Source organism: Phocoena sinus, chromosome 12 (assembly GCF_008692025.1).
Source record: "Phocoena sinus isolate mPhoSin1 chromosome 12, mPhoSin1.pri, whole genome shotgun sequence".
In the NCBI taxonomy this organism is placed as follows: domain Eukaryota; kingdom Metazoa; phylum Chordata; class Mammalia; order Artiodactyla; family Phocoenidae; genus Phocoena; species Phocoena sinus.
The window spans coordinates 40,103,309-40,129,799 of record NC_045774.1 but is presented as its reverse complement, the minus strand read 5'-3'; the positions used below and the strand labels follow the sequence as shown (position 1 = coordinate 40,129,799).

The 26,491-nt window shown below is 36.4% G+C and overlaps 1 protein-coding gene and 1 non-coding gene across 4 annotated transcripts in view; one reads left to right on the top strand and one right to left on the bottom strand.

The window, feature by feature from the left end:
- TBC1D32 (TBC1 domain family member 32) overlaps positions 1–26,491 on the bottom strand; it is a 209,463-nt gene that overhangs the window by 167,564 nt on the left and 15,408 nt on the right. For all 3 annotated transcript variants that reach the window (XM_032651612.1, XM_032651613.1, XM_032651614.1), the window contains exons 4-10: positions 17,271–17,448; positions 6,328–6,396; positions 4,316–4,441; positions 1,201–1,279; positions 971–1,074; positions 818–879; positions 113–257 (exon numbers count right to left, since the gene is read on the bottom strand). In XM_032651612.1, coding sequence (XP_032507503.1) covers positions 113–257; positions 818–879; positions 971–1,074; positions 1,201–1,279; positions 4,316–4,441; positions 6,328–6,396; positions 17,271–17,448 — 763 coding nt within the window. The remainder of the gene's footprint in view (positions 1–112; positions 258–817; positions 880–970; positions 1,075–1,200; positions 1,280–4,315; positions 4,442–6,327; positions 6,397–17,270; positions 17,449–26,491) is intronic.
- Positions 18,825–18,897, top strand: TRNAW-CCA. The gene has a single exon. It is a non-coding gene; the product is annotated as a tRNA-Trp (tRNA).

Here is a 26,491-nt window from a genome sequence, read left to right as displayed (position 1 = left end):
TGTAAAAGTGATAGAACTCTTGGCACACAGTAAACATTCAAACAGCAGCTATTCTTTGACACAGTAGAGCAATACACAAAGAAAGGTAGTAAAACATTCCGTATTTCCTTACCATCCACTTTTTGAACCACACAGCCTTGGTATCAACCAATGCAAGAAAGTATATCGGATCCAAAATCTTTTGTGAGACAAGATGGCTTTGATCATGTTTAACTGATAATAAAGACAAAGTACTCTCCACAATTTCTTCCATATACCTTAAAGTTTGGGAAAGAAGTGATTTTTAGAAAAAAACAAATGCTATATATATGTAATAGTGACATTTTATATTTATGGAATGATAAAGTAATAGGTAATCTTTAGAAACATTTTTTAATATTTCAGTAAATAGCAGGGGTGAAATTCACCCCCAGTTTTCTCTGCTCTAAAAACGTACGTTCTACTTCAACACTGGCTGTCCAAATTTAACTTTCCTTTTTAGACCCACAGTTACTCTTACAACCTTATTAAAAATCTTAGAACTAAAAAGGGAAAAGTTTAAAGAACATTCAAGGAACTTGACCAAAGTAGCAAAGACCAGTAATGAAAGAACCTGAAGCTACAACAGCCTCTTACCTTGTTGTGATAATTAAATGGTATAAAATGGTACTTGCATAGAGCCATTCACATAGTTAAGTAAAAAACATGAAAAGCTAAAAAATAAACTAGTAAGCCTTTCCCAACCACATAAATCAGTTAAGACCGTCTCTACTCTCTTTGAAATGTATATGGACAGTAACACTCCTAATTTTATACTGGCATAAACTAGGGGGCTTACTTTTCTGGGTGTCGAATCCAGAAAGTTGGAGCCTCTTTCTGATATTCATTTAGAAGACGAACCTATAAAACAGTGCATAACCGTTCTCAAGAAGTTAGAATTCTTAAATATAGAATTAAACAGAAATAAAAGCATATTATAAAAAATGAATACCTTTTTAAGTAAGTGGATCACATTAGGATTAGTTATATCTATGCCAGTTGTAAGAGTAGGAATATGATTTTCTCTAGAAAGAAAGTATAACTCCAAATATTTAGCTAAAAAGAAAATATAAAAATAAGGTTATAATACCATTCATTCACAGTGCTTTCTGAAACAGTTATTTCCTATCCATTTTCTTAAGTACAAACTTATAGATTTTAAAAATTATATAATAAACATACCTAAGCTTTTATAAATTTCCTTGGTCATATGTAATGGTGAAAGTGTAAACGTCTGTGCATAGAATTTTAAAATCCGGTCCTATGGAAATGAAACAAGATTTGTATCCAATATTCTTTCATCATCTATTTTTGTAAGAATCGTTTTCTACATAGTAAAAAACTTAATAAACACAAGACCATTCAAAAATTTCAGTAGAAATGTAATTAAAACGGCGCATTCTTGTGTTGGTTGGCAAAAAGTAAAGTCGACCAAAACTAAGAGTCAATCTAATACAGCAGTATATTGTTGTAAAATCTGGTAATAGCAGATACAGACATGGGGAGATGGAGTGAAGAAAGGAAACAATATAATTTGTTACAATTTGACACAATGTAAAGGAGTCAAACAAAGAAACAGTAGGAGTACTAAATGTAAAACAAAACAAACGAAAAACCCCACTCCTTTCCAAATCCACTATTTGTTTTTGTTTTAATTGCTCACATAGGAAGATTAATTAGATTGTTAGGACTTCAATAATTTTGCCTATTCCCAAGAAAAATATTATATTCCAAAATTTTACATTATTAAAATGTAAAGTAGAAACTACCACAATGTAAATGAATTAAATGAGATAACAGATGTAGTCAGTACCTGACACTCGTAGGTACCTAGAAATGACAGCTTATCATTTTAATTATACCAACTTTGATGGGATTGATCCTAACCGTGAGATTCAGTTTCCCATTAAAAAAATAAAATTCCCTCAAATGATCTACTCTGAAGAAAAAAATAACCTTGACTATATCAAATATTAGATGAATACATTTACAAACAATGGTTACCCAAGTGACTAAAAATATATTTCAATAACCCAAGAGGTTCGTACTGAACACAGGATATTAAATACTTTGGGAAGTTTTCATATTTGCAGCAATTGGTAAGTATTTGTCATACTTTTCGAACACTATAGGCTCCACTCAGTTACATGTAAGAGTCCTTTAGAGCAGCGTTCCCCAACCTTTTTGGCACCAGGGACCAGTTCTGTGGAAGACAATTTTTCCACAGACAGGAGGGCGGGGATGCTTAAGGCCATAATGCGAGCCATGGGGAGTGGCAGATGAAGATTAGCCGCTCACCTCCTGCTGGGTGGCCCAGTTCCTGGGGGTTGGGGACCCCTGCTTTAGAGTAGAGAAGGAAAAAACAGAATCAAACTCAAGAATTTGGGTAAAGCATAAGTTCTAGATGAAAAGAACACCATGCCTTGTTTTCTATTCAAGTTGATTGGTTTTATTACCATTTCCCCTCTATGACAACATCTTCCAGTTTTATTGCCTTAAGTATCCACACTGACTCTTGCTGAATACAATGGACAAATCAGGCCACTTACATTGACCCAGTAAGATCTTTACCATGTTTATAAAAGGAATAAAGGAAACCTATTAGACCACTATTATGTCTTTAAAAGGGAAATTTACAATTTCCTGTTAGAATGTCTTGAAATGTTAAAAGATAACCCTGAAATATCTTTCCCCTTTGAAGTTCCTGAATCCTTGAGTTTTTAGAGAAGTCTGCCTCACCCTCTGGGGTTAGTATGGTTGAACTGCATCCAGGTATTGGGTAATTAAACACCATTTTCCCCCTTATAAAAATAACAAACCACTTGTTTCTAAACCACTTCTGTTTACCAGTATATTTTCATTGATGGAAGAGCAATTTTAAGTAGTAAAAAGGTACTGAGTTTTATTTTTATTTGTATTAACTGTTTACTGTCTGTCTCCTCTTCTAAAGTTCTATGAAGGCAAAGGCTTCTGTCTTGCTCAGTGTTCCCAGCATCTGAACTAGAATGATGTACACTGTAGGTATTCAGTGCATATTTGTTGAAGAGCTGGAAAACTTTCTTTTTTACTAATACCTTTAAAAATTCTATATAAAAAAACCTTATCAATTTTAAAGCTAATGTTTTTCTTCACTGACACATCATTTATGAAGAAAAAGACACTTAAAAAAACCTAGTTTGGGGGACTTCCCTGGTTGTCCAGTGGTTAAGACTCTGTGCTCCCAATGCAGGGGGCCCAGGTTCGATCCCTGGTCTGCAAACTAAGTTCCCACATACCACATCTAAGCCCGCGTGCCGCACTAGAGAAGCCCATGCGCCACAACAAAGACCCAGTGCGGCCAAAATAAATACATATGTACATACATAAAAAACCTAGTTTGTAGTTAAATGTGATGCTGGAATACAGTCAGGATTTTTTTTAATCCCATATAATTACTGCACTTTTTAATATAATCTTACTTTTCAACATAGTGTTTCTGAGAAGTCATATGTGAATCATTTTTTTTATATATATAAAATAACTCTCTACTGACTAACTTTACAGTTTGGGGAATTTTCTACATTAGTTTTATAATTCATCTCAATTATCTTCTAAAGTGTTAGCTTTACAGTTTTCTAACTTTTCTTTTTAAGCAGTTAAGCAATCTCTAACACTTAACTGCACAGGGAAAATGCTTATTAATCCTTTAGAATAAATTGTAATCATTGTAAGTTCAAGTCTTCATATATCATGAATTCTTTCAAAAACACACTCTTTCTTTTTTTTTTTTTTTTTTTTTTGGTACGCGGGCCTCTCACTGTTGTGGCCTCTCCCGTTGCGGAGCACAGGCTCCGGACGCGCAGGCTCAGCGGCCATGGCTCACAGGACCAGCGGCATGTGGGATCCTCCCAGACCGGGGCACGAACCCGCGTCCCCTGCATTGGCAGGCGGACTGTCAACCACTGCACCACCAGGGAAGCCCACTCTTTCTTTTAAAATATTTTTCTTAATTCAAAAACATTGACACAGATACTTGGATATCCCTTTACAAGATAAAACAAAATGCATAAACTAACATAGTCTATTATTTGGCAATGAAGTATGACACTGACCAACCATACTTTGAATCTAATCATGACATAGTAAGTTAATTCCTTTAAAAAAAAAAATCTTGACAATTCAAAAGCTGGAGCTGAAATTATATTTGCATTACTATTAAATATTTGAGCTACTATTAAAGAAAATTATATTCCATTTGCTCCTAGAATAGTAGGAAAAAAGACAGGAATTCTTAACACTTCTGTAAGCATTTCCTTACACTAAATACAGGATCAGGATCTGAAAGATACACTGTCAGTTTCTCACAGAGAGTGGTCCAATTTTCACAGTTCAGTACATCAGATGGAGGAGCTGAACATAACGTTTGCAAGGCTTCATATCTCACCTATAATTTTTTAAAAGAATTTTTATTAATACTCAGCCACCAAAATAATAGCAATTCTCCAAATATTTAACAAACATTGAAACGCGGAGTCTGGATAACTGCTCTAAAGAGCCAGTTGAAAATCAGAGGCCCTTTTATAAAACAATTCTTGATAATTCATTTTTTAAACTGTTAAGCAGAGAAACTAGTGTTTTAATTTTTGCTTTACATAAAATAACCTAAATATATTAGGAGATTCTAGGTCACACATCTAAGGGGAAGAGGAGAAGGGATGGTAGCCAAATCTGAATAACCAGAATAAGGTATTCCAGTGTCTCCTCCATAGACTTTCCTCACTTGAACAGACCCCATAGGTGGTCCTACAGTTTGAGGACTCTAATTCTAAAACACTGCCCAGTTATGTCCCTGGTGAAGCATTCCCATTCTAGGATATATGAACAATTCTCACAAAGCAATTAATTTGAACTTCTTTGCCGCTACACCATATTTTCTGACCTTCTAACCACTGACATAGGGGAAAAAAAGTGATTCAGCAATGTGATGCAAAACTGAATTTCTGAATTTTCACAGAAATCTTATTAAGCATTCTTCTCAAAATTCAATCAGAATTCACTCAGGACAGTATGACCCAAGGGACAGCAGTGGCAAATAGCTCTACTCCAATCGTAAGTGGAGTAAAGCTTCTCCCCCACTCACTCTCCAACTAGTGAGTAATAACACACTGATTCCAACCTGTTCCTCAAAATTTGGTTGTTCCTCAGCTGAAATAACTGAAACCTAGTGGGGGGGAAAAAAAATGAAGAGTCAAAGAGCTAAGACCTTAGGACACCAAGCACTCTGAATGTGTCAAGGTGTCAGTTTTCAGGGTGTCAAGTTTTAGGTGAAACAAATAGAATATACATGTGTTTAAAATGTCTATATATTCATATGAAAAACTCTTAAATACAATTTTATTTGGGATAGGCATTAGGGGGACTATGAAGAGAGTTTAAAAACAGTAAGTAAATTTCTCCTTTTCAGTTAATTTTTAGGACAAAACTCCATTAACAATTTACTATTTGCAGAAGTAGAACAAAGGTTTCTGAACAAGTATAGATTTCCAAATAATCCACTTAAAGTCAATAATATTGTTATCATATAAAGTCAGGTCCCATTGCCAATCTGTTGAAACATTTACTAAAACCTAGAAAATAAATCAGAATGTGAAATGCTGAGAGGAAAAAAAAAAATCAGTGGGAGTAAATCATAGCTATTCACTTAATTTAAAATGAAAAGTTGAAGAAAAACAACGTATTTCAAAAACGAGACCAAATGGCAAGATATAACAGATGTCTGAGGTACTTCAAAAATCCTATAATTTTCTATTTCAAGTGAAACAGACTGACTTTCAAATGAAATAAAACTTCATAAACAGTAATTTATACAATTATTACAATATAAAGAGGCTCAATTCAATAAAATTGCTTTTTAAAAATATTTTCTAATAAATGAACATGTGTCAAAGTTGCTCACGTTTTCCAGAAGTAGAAAGAGGATTAAATGAAGATTATTTTCTTCAAAGAAATCACTAAAATATCACATACAAAGCAACAGTGAAGGAACAGTTTGGGAGAAACTGCTCATAAATTCATCCCTTGAAAATTGAAACTAGAAATAAAAATTTCCTCTTACAAACTGTGAGAACTCTCTAAGGAGAGCCTCTCTTACTCTGTGACTTTTCATTTCAAGACTAGGAAGTCTAGCAGGGATATCAGTCTAGAACTGCCATGGTATTAAATTACTATCTTCAAGAGAAATACTCCAGCTGCTACTAATTATAATCTATTTTATTTATTTATATATATATATCTCTCTGACTGAACTTAACAGTTTTCCTTTAAACTTACCTCTTTAGGTTGCCCAGAATCCAACTGGTCTAAAATTAACTGTAATTTTCCTTGACAAAATTTATAACTCTGTAACACAATTAAAAGAACGTTAATTCCTTCATTCATTTAGTAGACTTTTAGAAGTATTGTTATAAATGATTTTTCATATAACTCCAAGCACAAAACAAATTCTGAAACAAGAGAAGGGGATGATCTATTTTGATTTAGCGGTAAACTTAGAATTTTTGTATCCCAAGGCATTTAAATGAGAACTTAGTGTCCCAGTAGGACAGTGTACTTTCATGTATATGAGGTTATCATTTGCTGAGCAAATGCAACATATAGAACATTATAAGACTCAAAAGATATAAAGCTAAAAATCTTTTGTACCCAGGAATCTGAGATGTATGAAACAAAGGTAAAACAACATAAACAAATAAGAAGGCACTGATGGTACCCTAAGCATAGCTATGATGCTGCTTGAACTTTTCTGTTCCTTTTCTTCCCTGTGCTTCTCCTTAAACTTTCTCCATGTCTCCTCTTAGGTGAAGAATTCCTAAAGTAAAAACTTCTATCTAGAAAAAAGTTTATAGTACACCATAAGCTGTTTTAGAAAAGGAATCTTTTTCTTGCCAAAGCAATTTAAATAATACCTTAAATAACCACCTAAAAATAAAAGCTGCCATTATTATGTAACAAGCCTCATACTACCTCAATTCACAATGACTCTGAAGTATGAGAAATATGAAAACCAAGTCACCCAGCAATCAGAACTCAGATTCCCATCTTCATTAGAGACCCTCTTCTCTTCACTGTCTATACTCTCTTGAGGTGTTCTCACCTAGTTCTTAAATACATCAATGACTAAAATTTATCAGTCACTTCATCTCCAAGGTAACATATATAATTATCCTTTCAACACTTCCCCTGGATGTTTAATAAGCACCTCAAACTTAACAAATCCAAAATAAAATTCTTGATTCTTTTATTCCAAACCTGCTCCTCCCTCAAACTTCCCCATCTTGGTAAATAGTTCTATCCAACCATATTTTGTCTTAAGTCAAAAATAGGAGGCAATCTTGACTCCTTGCTTCCTCTCATTTCCTACATCCAATGCCAACTCCCAAGTTTCACATATCGTAACTCTAACTACCCATTGCCACTTCACTGCTAAAACCTTAGTTGACACCATCATCGACTCTAGACTACTTAAATTCATCCTAACTTGTCTCCCTGCCTCTGCTCTTAATCTCATCCTACTCTACCCCATCATCCATTCTCTAGCAATAGACAAAGCTTCTCAAAATTATAGATCAAGCCTCTTTATCTCCCTTACTTCAACCCCACAAAAAGACTTCCCGCTTTACTCAGAATAAAATATAAAAGTTTGACTTACACGATCTGGCCCCTGCCTATCTAACTTTCTCTCATACCACTCTGCCCTCTGCCATGTAGGTTTCAGTCATGCTGACCTTTTTTCCCCCATCTGTGGAAGATGCCATGCCCACTCTAGCCTAAGAACCTTTGCCATTGCCACTCCTGCTGCCTGGCAATGCTATTCTTCTAGAGCTTTGCATGGCTGCCTTCCAATCACTTAGTCTTTTTGATCTTTTTGGTCTTTTTCACTATAGTATCCTCAATACCTGAAACAGTGCTGGATACAGAGTCGGCACTCAATATACATTTGTTAAACTCGAGAACGATTCCATAGCCAGTCTTCCTACCATGTTACATTGCCTCTAACAATACAGGGTACATATTGTCACTTGATAACAAACCCAAAACAGCCTGATATTTCAGATCCTTCAACATAAGTTTTCTTAAAAAGCCTTAAAATGTCCTCAGTTTTACTCCTTTCTAAAGGTATATAGTTCACTGAGCATATACCCAGAGAAAACCATCATTCAAAAAGACACATGCACCCCAGTGTTCACTGCAGCACTATTTACAATAGCCAGGTCATGGAAGCAACCTAAATGCCCATCGACAGATGAACAGATAAAGAAGATGTGGTACATTTATACAATGGAATATTACTCAGCATAAAAAGGAACGAAACTGGGTCATTTGTAGAGACGTGGATGGACCTAGAGACTGTCATACAGAGTGAAGTAAATCAGAAAGAGAAAAACAAATATCATATATTAACGCATACATGTGGAATCTAGAAAAATGGTATAGATGAACCAGTTTGCAAGGCAGAAATAGAGACACAGATGTAGAGAACAAACGTATGGACACCAAGCGGGGAAAGTGGGGGTCGGGGGGAGGAGGTGGTGGGATGATTTGAGAGGTTGGGACTGACATACGTACATTAACGTGCATAAAATAGAACCTGCTGTATATAAAAAAAATTAAATTAAAAAATTAAGTATTTAGTTCAACTGCTGAAGTCTGTATATACTACTTTTTAAAATTAGAAGTACTGTATATTAAATAATAGAGCTTTAATTTTGAGTTTTCGTTATACAACAATTAAAACACTAAAATGTATGAGTGGTAACTACTAAATAAAATATAAGTATATATAAGTGCAGCTTGTCTTGTCTAATGGGAAAAAAGTATAGACAACACAGGATATCTTACATAGTATACATATACAAACATTAAGATATATGTTGTGTGTATATAGATATAAGTATATATGTCCATATGTGTATACAGTATGTATATAAAGTACATATACACACTAATTCTACTGCTAATTACACAAGCTCTTTTCTTTAGCCTGGCCCTTTCACCTCTTGTAAAATTGATTTCTTCTGGTTCTCCCACTTCCACTATCATGACTTTCATCAGATTATCATCTATGTCTAAAATGTCCTGCCATCCAACTCATCAGCAAATAAGAATATCAAGGACATGAATTTTAATCAGATGGAAGATTAAGCCAGGTTTTAAAATTCTAACTAGCTATGTGTCCCTGGAATCTTTAACCCCATCCACAGTTTTCACATCCACTTCCTAGCATCACCGTAAGAATTAAACGAGAACAAATGTAAAGTCTTTTTGCTTTATCATTATTAAATTTTAAAATTTGAAGTAAATCTCAAATTTACTTCAACCAGGAAATTTTCTATCTGAAAATAGAAAACTGAGTCCCCCCTACCTACTGCCTATTCAAGATCTATAAATATAATTCATTGATTTCAGATTTCCATTCAGCTTCTTTTCTAAAAGAGAAGTCACGTTCTACAACAGCCCTGGTAAATGCAGGGTCAGATACTGTTTGAACATTTGCAACTACAGGAGTTCATATTTGGTGAAACAATCAATATTATGTCAAGTAGCAGTCAAAAAAGATAATACTTAGATCTTAAAATTCATTTGCTTAAATGCTCCCCCTAACAAAGACTTTTTTTTTATCTCTTTATGATCAATACCTCAGGCAAGCAACCCTTACTTTGAAAATGTCTTTGCTTTTCACTTCACAAAAATGATCGCAACTAATCAGCATGATGATCCCTCAACTTCCCTCCTCTTACTCTCAACATTATTCTGTGGTGAACAGTTAACCACCAAATCCAAAGATCTTTTCTTAGTCCTTACCTTATTTGACTTCCCTCTAGCCTTCATCCCCCCTTAACCTCCTACCCAGTGCAATATGGTTTGGTACCCTTTCTAACCCATTCTTCCATTTCTGTCTGCCCTCTGAAATGCATTTCCTAAGATCTTGCTTACTTAGGTGGCTTAAGTAGCAACATCTCTGCACAAATGACTCACGTTGTTATCCCCAACATTTCTACCAAATGAATCCTGCATGTTCAACTACCTGCTACACCACTGGGATACCTTACTGGTGTCTTAAATTCAATATGTATACCCAACAACAACAACAAAAAAGAATAAAAGAAGAACCCACCACATTCTTCTCCACATCTAATTCCTCCCTAATTCCAGATTTGGTTCATAACATCATAGTCTCCCAGCTACTTTGGCTTTAAAAAAAAATAACTAGACCTTTAACTTCTACTTCCACTTTGCACTACTCTCTCCAAAACATATCAAAAATCAAGCTTAATGATCCTACTTCTGCAATAATTTCACATCAGTCTCTATTCCTACAAAGCCTCCTCAGTTCAGGTCCTCATTACTTTTTACTTAACTACCATGATAGCCTTCTAACTTATCTCCCTACATTCACTTTCTCCCCTTCCCATGCCCTTCTGTATACAACTGTTAGGTAAGTCTGACACACATTCTCCTGTTAAGAAACCTAAAATGATTTCTCTCAAATTACAAAACAATTAAATTTAGCTTTTGAATGCATTCATCTATTCCTCAAATATTTATTCGGCATCTACTATGTGTCAGACACCTACTATGTTACCAGGCACTATGATTTTATAGCTAGAAACAATAAATAATGATTAAGATATAATCCTTACCCTTACTCCATAAACTGCCCTTAATCTAACCTTCCAATTTACTCCCTGCAAACTCTGTCCTAACCCTTCACATAAACTACTCAGAGCTTCCCAGATATGCCACATTCTTTGTTGATGCAGAAATTTTGAACTTTCCCTTGTCTGAAATACTTTCCTCTATAGCTCTTGGATATTCTTGGTTATAAGGGCTCGTCTTTGAATTCCCATGACACATTACTTCTACTTGCAACTTGGTTATTTATGTACATATCCTATCTCTTTACCCTCAAGTAAGCTCCTTGAAAAAATAATGTATATCTGATTCATCTTTGCAATTTTATAGTACCTGGCACAAGATATTGTACACAGCATATGCCCAATACATATCTGTTGGTTGAATATGTATCCAAACAGTTGAAGTCCCTTAATTTTACCATGTTTGCCTTTCCTCTCAGGTAGTAATGCATATTAGAAAAGCATAGCCTTTAGTAGTTATCTGATTGGAGTAGCCTCAATAATATGCTTACTACCCTATAAGATTCCTTTGTCTTCTTAAACATAGTACAAATTACTCTTAAAATGTTACTTAAGCAATGAAATACATACTACACTAGAAATGAGAATAAGTCTAATACCTACCTTAAAGGTTACCTATATAGGTTTTTAACATTTCTGTGTGTTATTGTGTATCACTGGATGGACAAATTTCCATTGCAACTAACTATAATAATTTATTGATACTTAACTGGAACATGTAGATAACGTGTTCCACTGACTACAACACAGTTAGAAATATTTAGAACAGCTGAAATTGTTAGATTAAAAATTCCTGAGGGGAGCAGTGTCTGCCAACTTGATTGGTAAAGCAACACAAAAGAGACCTGCTGCTGCTATCAATATAAGTAGATAATTCCAAAAGGAAAACATTTTTAGACATATTTACATGTGTGAGAGTATAAACCAAGCAAATAATTTCTGAGCAAATGCTACAGGGAAAAGAGCAAGAAGTAGAATAGGTTGATAATCTAAGATGGATTTTGGTCCTACTTTATGATCATAAGGATCCTAATTAAAGGTCTTCAGATGCTAAAATAAGATTTGTATACATTTCTGTAAAATTCAGTATACCTAAAGATAGCGAACATAAGATGCATTCTGTAACTTTTGTTGTTTTAAAGAGATATATTCACTTTATTACAATATATATTGGAGAATATTCACATTAGTCAATAACTACACTTTAAGTTCAAAAATCATACCACCCTCAAATTACTCTAGAAATCTCTATTTTAAATATTTGGTTTGTAAACTACATAAACCATTGAAATACAACTAGTCAAAGAAAGACAACTATTACTGTTGTTCAAAGGGCTATGGGAAATAAAATATATAAATATTAAACCTAATGATTCTTTAGGCTTTAGTATGTGTAACTGTACAATGATTTCTTTCCTGTTCTTACAAAAGAAAAAGAACCACCACCCAGTGATGATGACAATGATAACAGCAAACATTTATATAAGAGCTTAATATGAGCCAAGTACTGTTCAAAATGCTTTACATATATTAAATCTGCAAGGCAACATTATAAGAGTAAATACTATTACTATCTCCTCTATAATAGTTAAGAAAATTGAGGCACTGAAAGAGGTAAGAAGACAAAGCCCACAGCTCATCAATGGCACAGCCAGAGTTTGACTTGTTTCCAAGATTCAGAATGAGTTAGCTTCATGCAGAGTAGTTTTTTTTAATTGTAGTGCATCTAAAACTTCTTAAAATTATGAGCCCGGGGGCTTCCCTGGTGGTGCAGTGGTTGAGGGTCCGCCTGCCGATGCAGGGGACACAGGTTCATGCCCTGGTCTGGGAAGATCCCATATGCCACCGAGCGGCTGGGCCCGTGAGCCATGGCCACTGAGCCTGCGCGTCCGGAGCCTGTGCTCTGCAATGGGAGAGGCCACAACAGTGAGAGGCCCACGTACTGCAAAAAAAAAAAAATTATGAGCCCGGGCTTCTCTGGTGGCGCAGTGGTTGAGAGTCCGCCTGCTAATGCAGGGGACACGGGTTCATGCCCCAGTCCAGGAAGATCCCACATGCCGTGGAGCGGCTGGGCCCGTGAGCCATGGCCGCTGAGCCTGTGCCTCCAGAGCCTGTGCTCCACAACGGGAGAGGCCACAACAGTGAGAGGCCCGCGTACCGCAAAAAAAAAAAAAAAAAAAATTATGAGCCCACCCTTCATTAAGCCTTAAATATAGAACAAAGTTATTAATTCAAAACAAAAATAAGGTTTTAAAAATATTTTCAAATGATAAAGTTCTTAATTTCCTAGATGTTCAAATAATGTTTTAACAAAAAAAGAACTTCTGCACTTTTCGTTAAAAGTGCTACCATTGAGAAATAACAAAAATCTATTAATATTTACAAGTATAAAGAAACTTAGGTATTCATAAAGATATTAGCATTGTTAATCAGAGAAATTAGTTTTTCTGGTGTCAAATTGTCTCAAGACATTACTATTAAACCAGCAAGCAAAGAAAGCTCACACCTGCACCTACCCAGTTCTTCTCCTAAACAAACCCCCTGCCTCAAGCTTAACTCTAGGCAGCTGCATTATCAATACTACCGTGTTTTTTTCCCTACTCTCAGCTGCCTTTCCCTTTCCCTTCTACATTTTTAGGATTTTAGGTTCCTATCTTTTTCTGTTTATAAGACAAATAATAATAATAAAAGTCTTATCAATTAAGGGTAGCTCGAGATGGAGGAACTTCTGAATAGTAGTTTGGGCTGTGGTTATCCTACTGTTCTGGCCGATGCTGCTGAACAAGAGATGAGAATCTCGTAATTCCTCAGCAGTAGTATGACATCCTCAAAAGCAGAATTCCTCACCAAAAAGAGCATTGTAAAAACTTTAAAGATTTTTAGGAGAGGCCAGAAAAGGGGTTGAACTCAAGATATTCTAAGATTTGAGAAGTTAGGGTAAAACGTAAATTAGAGTGGTTGATAACACAGCACATACTCAGAGACAGGGGAAAGGCCTCAAACCCGATAAAAGGAAAAAGCTACTCAAGAAAAGTCTTACTGGAAGAATTCAAAACCTAGCAACAAGATGGAATTCAAATTGTTCCCAGGAGGCAGTTCAAACACAAAGCTTCTTTTCCAGGAAGTAAATAACAGAAAAGATCCTGGCCTTCAGGTGAACAAGTAGCAACAATGGCAAGATATTAGTTTCCTCACTGCTACTGTAACAAGTTACCATAAACTTAGTGACTTAAAGAAACACAAATTTATTATCTTACAGTTCTAGAGGTTAGAATACATTGGCAGCCACTCTGACATCTACTTCAGCCCGCACAGCACCTTCTCTGCCTCTGACCCTCCTGAGTCTCTCTTATAAGGACGCTTGTGATTACATTAGGCTCACCTGGATAATCCAGAATAATCTCCCCATCTGAAGATCCTTAAATTAATCACACTAACAAAGTCCCTTGGCCCATGTACGGTAACAGGTTCATAGGTTCTGGGTATTAATACATGGATGTCTTTGAAAGGGCTGTTATTCTGCCTGCCATAGGTACCAAAGGATGGGTGGGCTTCAGGGGGAGGTTACCATGAAAGTAAAGAAACAGTAAATTCCTTAAATAGGTTCACATCATGAAAGAACAGCTGGTGACTGTTATCCTAAACTCACCTTCTCCATACAAAGGGTACATCTTGGGGTTCCCTTAGAACGTAATAAAATATCGATAGTTTGCACACTACAAGAAAGCATAATGTAATGCCTGTGCCATATTACAACTGAATACTGTCAGGGAAGAGAAAGAAAAGCTGCAAGAGGAAAGGATATTAATTTTGAAAGCTTAATTAGAGGTAATCCTCTAATCTTCCAGCAGTAGAAAATGACCCATAGAAGCTCAGTTAGAAACCATACAGGACTAGAGCTGGGAAATTTTCTATTTGAGTATGTCTCTCAATGGTATCCATTTCAGCATATCCTTCAAGAAATAGCAACAATAATAAAAGCTAACATGTACAGAGCAGCAGCAATTATTAAATCAGTTAATCTTCTCAACAGCAGGATGAGGTAAGTGGTATTATCATTCCCATTTTAAAATGAAAAACACTACGGCAGGGAAGTTAAGACACTTGTCTAAGGTCACACAGCTAGTAAGTGGTAGAACAAAGATTTGAACCCAAGAAGTCTCCAGGTAGTGCAGCACAGAACAAAGAGAACAGACTATCAAGGGTAAGAGACCAGGCTTAAATTCACAGTGGAATCCTAAGGAGCAACACAAGTTTTACCTATTATTATAAGCCTCGCTTTTTCCTGTAAAGTAGGCTGGTAACACCTATAGTGAATATAAAGCCAAGCAAAGGGACCAACATATGGCAGCAATCTCAATAACAGATATCTAATATTATTATTTTTATCTCTCTAGCATTATTTTGCAGACTTTTTCCAGGTTTAATCACAGTGCCAAATGCTTTCAGTGAATGCTCTGCTCACAACTATAGTAAAAATCAGCCGACTTTATTCTTTAATATGCTCAAACTTACACAAACAGTCTCCAAGGCAGTAATGTCCTTTTTTTCAATACTGGGTCAGAAATCCATACACAATCAGGATGCAATGTTTAAAATAGCAATGAAATAATGAAATAAAGCAATGAAATAAAGCCTACTCTATTCACAAAATACAAGTGTTCTAATATCAAAACAGCAGCATCAAAATTGTTTACTGAATGCTATTCATAGAACAATTCAGTTTTTTTAAAGCCCAATGCAAGTAACATCAATTTTGAAGGCATCAATAATAACATCAATATTTGATGGAATGAATGATATATTTTCAGGGATCCTTTCAATTCTGAACCTATTAATTCAGCCTCTCTTCGGTCAGTTACATGCAAGAGAGTCTTTTTTCACTAAACAAAAGCATAACCAAACATCTTAGAGTTTGGCCACACTGAAAGAGCTTTCAGGACAGGTCTGGCATTCATCTGCTTTTTTCCAAAGGCCCAGGGATCCCACACCTTGTTGGTGGACATACTTCACTTTCAATTCAATTAGTCGCTTCTGACACAAAGTCATATTCATAAGGCAGGTACTTGAAAATGCAGATATACCCTGTGGACATTCCAAAGGAAGCCATATAAACTCAGAGCATGATCCTTCTCAAGAATCAAAACAAAATAAAAAACAAGAATATCTTCTGAAAGTATGACTCCATTTCTACCAATGCTGTGAATTTCTTCAAAAATCTATGATTCTATGACTGGAAATAAGTTGGTGCTTAGCTAGCACCTCTTAACTGCCAGCTACTCAATCAATCCTATTGAGATCTGAATACTTGTACTTCTTAGAACAAATTAACAGTGCTCCACTTTTTTTCTCTTGTGGTTCGATTTCAGTGTATACACATGGTTCATCAAATAACTAAGAAAGTATAATCTTATGATCCCTCAGAGTCCTAAAGTTGGGTTTTCTGTGTCTTTCATTTCCAGAAAGTCCTTGATCTGAAGAAGCAGTTCAGTAAACCTACTGAATAAGCCATCTGACTGTATTAAGCTGAACTAAAATCTCTACAGCCCAGCTTCTTCCAAAGAGTACATCAACAAGGGATGATTAAGAGCCAAAACATGAAGAAAATTCACAATCTTTGTCACTTCCTTCCTCACATCATCAGATAATTAACCTGACTTGTAAAATTTAAAACTCAGCACATTATCTCCTGCTAAATGATGCAGTGATAACTTTTACATTCTGCTTTGACTAATTCCAAAACCATTTTTCCTTCAAAAGTGCAGTCTCAACTGTGACTAATACACACACGTATTTCAGGTTTCACCCAAACTCCACAAATCCCTTTTTGCTATACGTTTAGGATCTACGTTATAGTTATGTCCCTACGTTAGAACTAATTAGGTGAAAATGTTTCACTAAAAATATCAGGTAGGATTCACACAAAGGTCAAACAGATTCCATTTGGCTTGAAATTTTCTATGTGGAATTTCATGGTGCATGCATGGGCTCTACTCTATCTAGTTTCCTTTGTCTTCTATTAGGACTAATCTAGACATTGTTCTTTCCCTTAGCTCTGCTGAAGCCAAAAGACAAGGATTCCAATAACCTGGAAAGATAAAATATAAAACCTCAAATCTTTTGACATTAAAAAAAACTTAATGTGTTAAAACTAACAATTCACAGCAACCTTCACAGAAGATAAATAAGGGAAATGTTTTATCTCCATATTTCATCTATAATGTAGTTAAAATTTGATTAATAAGGATTAATTGGGAATAAGATCTTTAACTAAAGTCTAAGCAGATTTGTTTCAAGTGTTATTATTTTTAATCCAAAATCCACTAGTTTATTTCCTTACCTCATTAATAACTGTTCAGATATAATTCACTGAACATGTAATTCTAGAAGATGTTATTTCATGGACTAAATCTTTAATATTAGATTATGTTATTGTTTATTATCCTTCTGAATCTTAAAACTAGAAAGTGGAAAAAAGTCTAGCTAATAAAGAATGTATTGAAGGTAATGATTATTAAACACCATTTCAAGACATAAATGCAAAACTAAACAACATACCTGACTGAATGACGAATCACTATCAGAGCAATTGTCTGTGCAGTAACTATTGCTTTTCTCCTTTTGGATTTTTTTCTGCCTTTCTTGACTTTGCATTTCATCTTCTTCAAACTTGTTGATCATAGAATCCACCACTATCATCATGATGTTCTTCAGGGAATGCATCATTTCTTTGTATCTTTAATTCAAAGCAATCTTTGTAAGAGAATGGCTATTAGCACAGATTAAAACATTCAACTAAATTAAACTACCTGATTATTTCTTTCTTGTAAAGTCCCTTTAACAAACAATTCTAAAGAGAAAAGACAGTTTTTCTGAAAGAATAAATGGCACAACAGAATTCACACAACAGGAAAAAAAATTAATAGGGAATCTAAAATGTGTTATTTCCCAAGTTTTTCCATCTGGTTACATGAACCAAGGCAGTAAAATTAAAAGAATCCAAGGCAAGATGTTCCAATGGCATAGATTCCAGTTATTAGTAACAAAGTCAACTATTAATATCAAACTACCAAAACCCAGCCTACTTTACACATCACTTTTATTCCTTTTTTAATTTCTCTTTCACTATCCTCCCTTCCTCTATTTTTTTTGCTTCCCTTCTCTCCTGCCTATAATTTATATGTATAGACATCCATCACCACAATTGAGACCTAAATAAGTATTAAGAGATCAGTGGGTCCTTTCAAACAGAGGCTAGAGAACCCATTGTCAGAGATGTTAAGAAAAGGATTCCTGAAATTAGTAGAAGTTTGAACTGGATAATTTCTAAGATCCCTTTCAGCTCTAGCCGGTCTAAAAATATATATATTTTAAAAACTTATAATAAATTTCTCCATTTATTAAGTGCAAACTCTCAAACATCCATACTAACATTAGACTGAGATCCTCCAAAACCCTACAAATAGAATTTTAGAGCTAGATGGAAACAAAAATAATCTAGTCTACCCTTTATTTTACAAATGAGGAATATGAGATGTGAACTATTGAAATTTCTATATTTAAAATAAAAAGGCATAAAGATTTAAATAAACATAGTGAATAAAGTACTAAATTTGGAATCAGAAAACCTGGATTAGAAACCTGACTACTTTATGTACAAGCTCTGTCATTATAAATAAGTCTATTTTTCCTCAACTACATATGAGATAAAAAGAATACAATCTAGGAGCACTCTTCTATTTACTAGCTGGGATGCTGCCCAATTTATAAATTACTGAATAAAGCCATTTAGATCTTCAAATTAAAAAAAAAATACAATCTAGCTGATCTAGTTCACATAGCCATAGCAAGAAATAAATGAGAATATATATCTGAAAGCTCTTTGTAAATATAAAGCATGATAATATGATTGTTTATCATTATAACACTGGAAATACACTAGAAAATAAGCACAGAAACTTCCCTTTCTTTATATTTCTGGTTTATGCATCATATTAACTACATAAATCAGAGAAAGGATACTTTTCTCATAGAAGTAATAAAATCATGCTGGGGGATTTGGCTAAAAATAGTGGACTGAGTTTTTAAAGTTTAAAGAAATTTTTTGGGACTTCCCTGGTGGTCCAGTGGTTAAGACTCCATGCTCCCAATGCAGGGGGCCCAGGTTCAATCCCTGGTCAGGGAACTAAGATTCCACATACCACAACTACTGAGCTTGCATGCTCTAGAACCCATGCACCACAACTAGAGAGCCCACGTGCCACAACTACTGAGCCTGCGTGCTCTAGAGCCCACATGCCACAACTAAAGAAGCCCATGCACTGCAACGAAGACCCAGAGCAGCCAAAATAAATTACTTAATTTAAAAAATAAAAACAAAATGAACTTTAAAGAAATTTTAAAATATATTTTAAATTATATATTATATACATTGTTATTAAATATATGTGATTTCTATATGTAATTTAAAACACATTATATATTTAATATTATTTAACAATATATAATTTATATATTATATAACTTTAAGTAAATTGAATATAATACATATAGCTGTATATGTACATATTTTTAAAGTCCCAGAAATTATGAGAAAACACAAAAATATTAAAAGAAAATTAGAATAGATTAGGAATGATACAGAGGGAAAACACATACAGAAAAGAACCGCTATAGAGGTAAGAAACAGTCCAGGGAAAATTCAGGTTTACAGTAAAGGGATATAAAGAGCAAGAAGGGTAACACAACATTGTTAATCAACTATAATCCAATATAAAATAAAAAATTTTTTTAAAAAATCAAGAAGGAATTGAATCCTAATACACTCATTAGACTAACTGGTGAAGTACATATAGGAACCGAGTGAGGAGGCCCCAGCTTCCTCCTCTACACATTCTGTGCACCAAGAAACAGGGAAGTATAATGATGCCCCAGTAGCAATCAATAGCTATCCACCAGAGCTGCTCTCCCCTTCCACAGTAATTGGATTATAGCTGGGAATAGGAGTAAACTACACTCCCCAGACTCTGTTCCAGTTAGGTATAGCCATGTGAAGAACATAAACTCCTGTCCCCTTAAAATTTACAATACAGTGATTTAATAAAGGAATATAAAAGTAAATCTCAGGGGGAAGGGTGGGGGGAAGGGACAGTTAGGCAGTTTGGGATTGACATGTACACACTGCTATATTTAAAATGGATAACCAACAAGGATCTACTGTATATACAGGGAACTCTGCTCAATATTACGTAACAACCTAAATGGGGAAAGAATTTGAAAAAGAATAGATACATGTATATGTATAACTGAATCACTTTGCTGTACACCTGAAACTATCACAACATTGTTAGTCAACTACACTCCAGTATAAAATAAAAAGTTAAAAAAAATGTAAATCTCAATGATTTACAGGATAAGAGTAAGGGTAATTAAAATCCATAGAAAATCTTTAAGTTTCATTTTAGAAATACTTCCTCCAGAAAACATAAATTTCTTGAAACCACAAACATTAATTCTTCTGCAAGAAATATCAGCAAATGAGCTAAAGGTAGATAAAAGAATAATACTTAAAAAAACAAAAAACTAGAGAGTAAGGCCCTGAATATCAAGAGTTAAATAAACTAGAACTCAGTAGCAACTGCAGATTTGAAAAAGCCAAGGATAGAATATGGACACCATTGAGAAGATTCCTTCATACTCCAAGAAGTTAAAATAAGAAAAAGCTCTAAGAGGTAGTGAAAAAACCCATATCAATTAACAATGAAAATACACATTGTGAGTACTTTCACTTATATATATGAGAATGTATGACAGATGCTACAAATGAGCTGTTTCATGTACAAACCTCTATTTAAAAAATAAATATCAAAATGTGTAATTAGGGAAGCAATTTGAATTATTACAGTAAAAATGTTTTTAATAAATGTACTGTTGACACATTAGCCCCAAGTAGTTTCTAAAGAATCACACACAAAAAAAGAAAGAAAATAATTAATACTCTGTACAACTTAAAATCCTTCATCCATGATTCACAAAGCAGAAGACATTCATTAAGACATTTAAAATCTTTTTGAGGTAATTATTGTTGTATTAATTTTTACACATGAATGAACTAAAACAGAAGAAAATTAAATGTCTTACCCAGAGACAAAAAGTAATTTCCTAACAATCCCATGTAAAACTTTGCTTTTAGCATTAAAAAGCTTTTATTTTCTGACTAATGAAGAGTTTTAGTCCCCCTTTTAGAATAAGCTTAATGATACTGTCAGAAATAGACTACTAATTATAATACAGTAGTCCCTCCTTATCTAGGGTTTCACTTTCCACAGTTTCAGTCACTCACAGTCAACCGTGGTCTGAAAATATTAAATGGAAAATTCCAGAAATAAACAATTCATAAGATTTAAATTGTCTGCTGTTCTGAGTAGGTGATGAAATCTAGAGTCATCCAGCTGCCCAGCATGTGAATCATCCCTTTATTCAGTCCCACCTATTAGTCACTTAGCAGCCATCTGGCTTATCAGATCTACTGGTCAAGGTATCCCAGTGATTGTGGTCAAGCCATCCTCATTTTACTTAACAATGGACCCAAAATGCAAAGAGTAGTGATGTTAGCAATTCAGATATTCTCTACCTATGCCTAATTTATAAATTAAACTTTACCATAGTTATGTCTGTACAGGAAAACACATAGGATTTAGTACTACCCATGGTTTTAAGTATCCACTGGGGTCTTAGAATGTATCCCCCTGTAGGAAAGCAGGGATACTGTATTATCCAAAGATGGAAGTGGCTCTAGTTTTGTTTTTTCATCAAATCAGTAAATAAGAAATCTTGATCTCCATGGCTTTTAACTTAATATATATTGTGGTTAGAACTTGCTAAATTTATAAATAGCTGCACACTGTCACTTTGTTCATAACATGTTTAAACAATCAGTTGTCACAAGGGGAAAGAGGTCTCATCCAACATCATAAAGAAATGTTTAACAATTTCAAAATAAATCAAATATAATTTTTAAAATATAATAGGTAATATAAGCTCAGGTATATATTTCAATTTTTCAACTACTTGAAAGAGGGGCTATATCTCAAGCTTCAGCACCTGCCTTCAAACTGCAATAGGAAGCAACCATGATGGTCCAGCATGCAGAGAAACCAGATGCCAAAGGCACTTAAAAACATCACATAAATCCAAGTCCACAGTCTAGAATTAACAAAGCAAATGTCATGTGTCCAAATCATCACCAAAAATAAGTTTTGGGGATCCAAATTTTTAAAGTTTTACTGTGCATAAAAATTATGCAAAAATTTTATCAGAATAAAAAATCATTGCAATCTAGCTTCAAAAAGCAAATTTTAACATTAGATAGCATTAATATGCTACCTACCCTAAGAATTAGAAACTAAATAGAGCTACACTAATAAGCATGAATTAAGAAGAAAATAAAAATTTATGCTCTCTACTTGCCCATTCTGCCCTTTATAGCCCTAAAGAGTCTTCTGTTATGTTACATTTCATGCGGGGCAAGAGGGGATGGGGGGTGGCGAACCAGACCTTCAATCATCAATCATATGCCAGTGTTGAAAGATAATTAAAGTGAGAAATACCTAAGTAGCTGAGTTTAAACATGAGAAGGAAATTTCAAATCTTCTTTCATCTCAATTACTGCTCTGTATTAAATTGTTTTCTGAGTGAGAGTCAGGCATTTTGTCATGCTATCTCACTGCTCAAGAACTCAGAGTGGCTGAAACCTAAAAAGAGTGAAGAAGCATTAGGAACAAGACAAGGATGTCCCTTCTCCCCATTGATTTTCAACATCCTACTGGAAGTCCTAATTAATGTAATAAGACAAGAAAAGGAAATAAAAGGCAAACAGATTGGGAAGGAAGAATAAACTGTTCGCAGAAGACATAATCATCTATGCAGAAAATCTGAAAGAATTAACCAAAAAACTCCTAGGACAACTATGTGATTATAGCAAGGTTGCAGGATACAAGGTTAATATACAGAAGTCAATCACTCTCCCACATACCAGCAATGGACAAGTGGAATTTGGAATTAAAATCATAATACCATTTATATCAGCACCCCCCAAAATTAAACACTTAGGTATAAACCTAACAAATATATACAAGATTTATATAAGGGGAAGATGGCGGAACAGTAAGACGCGGAGATCGCCTTCCTCCCCACGGATACACCAGAAATACATCCACATGTGGAACAACTCCTACAGAACTCCTACTGAAGGCTGGCAGAAGACCTCAGACCTCCCAAAAGGCAAGAAACTCCCCACATACCTGGGTAGGGCAAAAGAAAAAAAGAAAAAACAGAGACAAAAGAATAAGGACGGCACCTGCACCAGTGGGAGGGAGCTGTGAAGGAGGAAAAGTTTCCACACACTAGGAAGACCCTCCGCGGGTGGAGACTGCGGGAGGCGGAGGGGGGAGTTTCGGGACCGCGGAGTAGTGCACAGCGACGGGTGCGGAGGGCAAAGCGGGGAGATTCCTGCACAGACGATCGGTGCCGACCGGCACTCACCAACCCGAGAGGCTTGTCTGCTCACCCGCCGGGGCGGGCGGGGCTGCGAGCTGAGGCTCGGGTTTTGGTTTTGGACGGAGCTCAGGGAGAGGACTGGGGTTGGCGGCTTGAACATAGCCTGAAGGGGTTAGTGCACCACGACTAGCCGGGAGGGAGTTCGGGGAAAAGCCTGCACCTGCCGAAGAGGCAAGAGACTTTTTCTTCCCTCTTTGTTTCCTGGTGCGCGAGGAGAGGGGTTTAAGAGCGCTGCTTAAAGGATCTCCAGCGACGGGCGCGAGCCGCGGCTAAAAGCGCGAACCCCAGAGACGGGCGCGAGCCGCGGCTGAGGGCGCGAGCCCCCGAGACGGGCGCGCGCCGCCGCGGGAAGCGCGAACCCCAGAGACGGGCGCGAGCCGCGGCTAAAACCGCGGACCCCGGAGACGGGCGGGAGACGCTGGGGCTGCTGCTGCCGCCACCAAGGGGCCTGTGTGCGAGCACAGGTCACTCTCCACACCCCTCTTCCGCGGAGCCTGTGCAGCCCGCCACTGCCAGGTTCCCAGGATCCAGGGACAACTTCCCCGGGACAACGCACGGCGGGCCTCAGGCTGGTGCAACGTCACGCCGGCCTCTGCCGCAACGTCACGCCGCCTCTGCCGCCGCAGGCCCGCCCCGCACGCAGTGCCCCTCCTTCCCCCATCCCCCAACCCCCGGCCTGAGTGAGCCGGAGGCCCCGAATCAGCGGCTCCTTTAACCCCGTCCTGTCTGAGCGAAAAAACAGACGCCCTCCAGCGACCTACACGCAGAGGCAGGGCCAAATCCAAAGCTGAGCTCCTGTGAGCTGTGAGAACAAAGAAGAGAAAGGGAAATCTCTCCCAGCAGCCACAGAAGTAGCGGATTAAAGCTCCACAATCAACTTGATATACCCTGCATCTGTGGAATACCTGAATAGACAAGGAATGATCCCAAATTGAAGAGGGGGAATTTAGGAGCCAGATCTATGATTTTTTTTTCCCTTTTCCTCTTTTTGTGAATGTGTATGTGTATGCTTCTGTGTGAGATCTTGTCTGTATACTCTTGCTTCCACCATTTGTCCTAGGGCTTTATCCGTCCATGATTTTTTAAAAAAATTCTTTTTCTTAATAATTAAGTTTAATTGTAATAAGTTTATTATACTTTACCTTCGTTCTTTCTTTCCTTCCTTCCTTCCCTCCTTTAGACAACGAATCACCCCAAATTGAGGAGGTGGTCTCTGGGAGCAGGATTTATGATTCTTCCCCCTTTACCTCTTTTTGTGAAGGGGTATGTGTATGCTTCTGTGTAAGATTTTCTCTGTATAGCTTTGCTTCCAACATTTGTCCTAAGGTTCTATCCGTCCCTTTTTTTTTTTCTTTCTAAATATTATTTAATTCAATAACTATATTATACTTTATTTTATTTTTACTGTATCATCTTTCTTTCTGTCTTTTTTCCTTCTTTCCCTCCTTCCTTCCTCCCTCCCTCCCTCCCTCCCTCCTTTCTTTCCTTCTTTGCTTCTTTCTTCCTTCCTTCCTTTCCTCCTTTCCTTCTTTCTTTACTCATACTTCTACTAATTTGCTCTATTTTTTCTCCCTTTTATTCTGAGCTGTGTGGATGAAAGGCTCTTGGTGCTCCAGCCCAGGAGTCAGGGCTCTGCCTCTGAGGTAGGAGAGCCAACTTCAGGACACTGGTCAACAAGAGACCTCCCAGCTCCACATAATATTAAATGGTGGAAATCTCCCAGAGACCTCCATCTTAACACCAGCACCCAGCTTCACTCAACGACCAGCAAGCCACAGTGCTGGACAACCTATGCCAAACAACTAGCAAAACAGGAACACAACCCCACCCATTAGTAGAGAGGCTGCCTAAAATCATAATAAGGCCACAGACACCCCAAAACACACCACCAGACGTGAACCTGCCCACTAGAGAGACAAGATCCAGCCTCATCCAGCACAACACAGGCACTAGTCCCCTCCACCAGGAAGCCTACACAACCCACTGAAACAACCTTAGCCACTGGAGACAGGCATCAAAAACAACAGGAACTACGAAAGTGCAGCCTGCAAAAAGGAGACCCCAAACGCAGTAAGATAAGCAAAATGAGAAGACAGAAAAACACACAGCAGATGAAGGAGCAAGATAAAAACCCACCAGACCTAACAAATGAAGAGGAAATAGGCAATCTACCTGAAAAAGAATTCAGAATAATGATAGTAAGGATGATCCGAAATCTTGGAAGTAGAATGGACAAAATGCAAGAAACAGTTAACAAGGACCTACAAGAACTAAAGATGAAACAAGCAACGATGAACAATGCAATAAATGAAATTAAAACCACTCTAGATAGGATCAATAGCAGAATAACTGAGGCAGAAGAACGGATAAGTGACCTGGAAGATAAAGTAGTGGAAATAACTACTGCAGAGCAGAATAAAGAAAAAAGAATGAAAAGAACTGAGGACAGTCTCAGAGACATCTGGGACAACATGAAACGCACCAACATTCGAATTATAGGGGTTCCAGAAGAAGAAGAAAGAAAGAAAGGGACTGAGAAAATATTTGAAGAGATTATAGTTGAAAACTTCCCTAATATGGGAAAGGAAATAGTTAATCAAGTCCAGGAAGCACAGAGAGTCCCATACAGGATAAATACAAGGAGAAACACGCCAAGACACATATTAATCAAACTGTCAAAAATTAAATACAAAGAAAGCATATTAAAAGCAGCAAGGGAAAAACAACAAATAACACACAAGGGAATCCCCATAAGGTTAACAGCTGATCTCTCAGCAGAAACCCTACAAGCCAGAAGGGAGTGGCAGGACATACTGAAAGTGATGAAGGAGAATAGCCTGCAACCAAGACTACTCTACCCAGCAAGGATCTCATTCAGATTTGATGGAGAAATTAAAACCTTTACAGACAAGCAAAAGCTGAGAGAGTTCAGCACCACCAAACCAGCTTTACAACAAATGCTAAAGGAACTTCTCTAGACACGAAACACAAGAGAAGGAAATGACCTATACTAGCGAACCCAAAACAGTATAGAAAATGGAAATAGGAACATACATATCGATAATTACCTTAAATGTAAATGGACTAAATGCTCCCACCAAAAGACACAGATTGGCTAAATGGATACAAAAACAAGACCCTTATATATGCTGTCTACAAGAGACCCACTTCAGACCTAGAGACACATACAGACTGAAAGTAAGGGGATGGAAAAAGATATT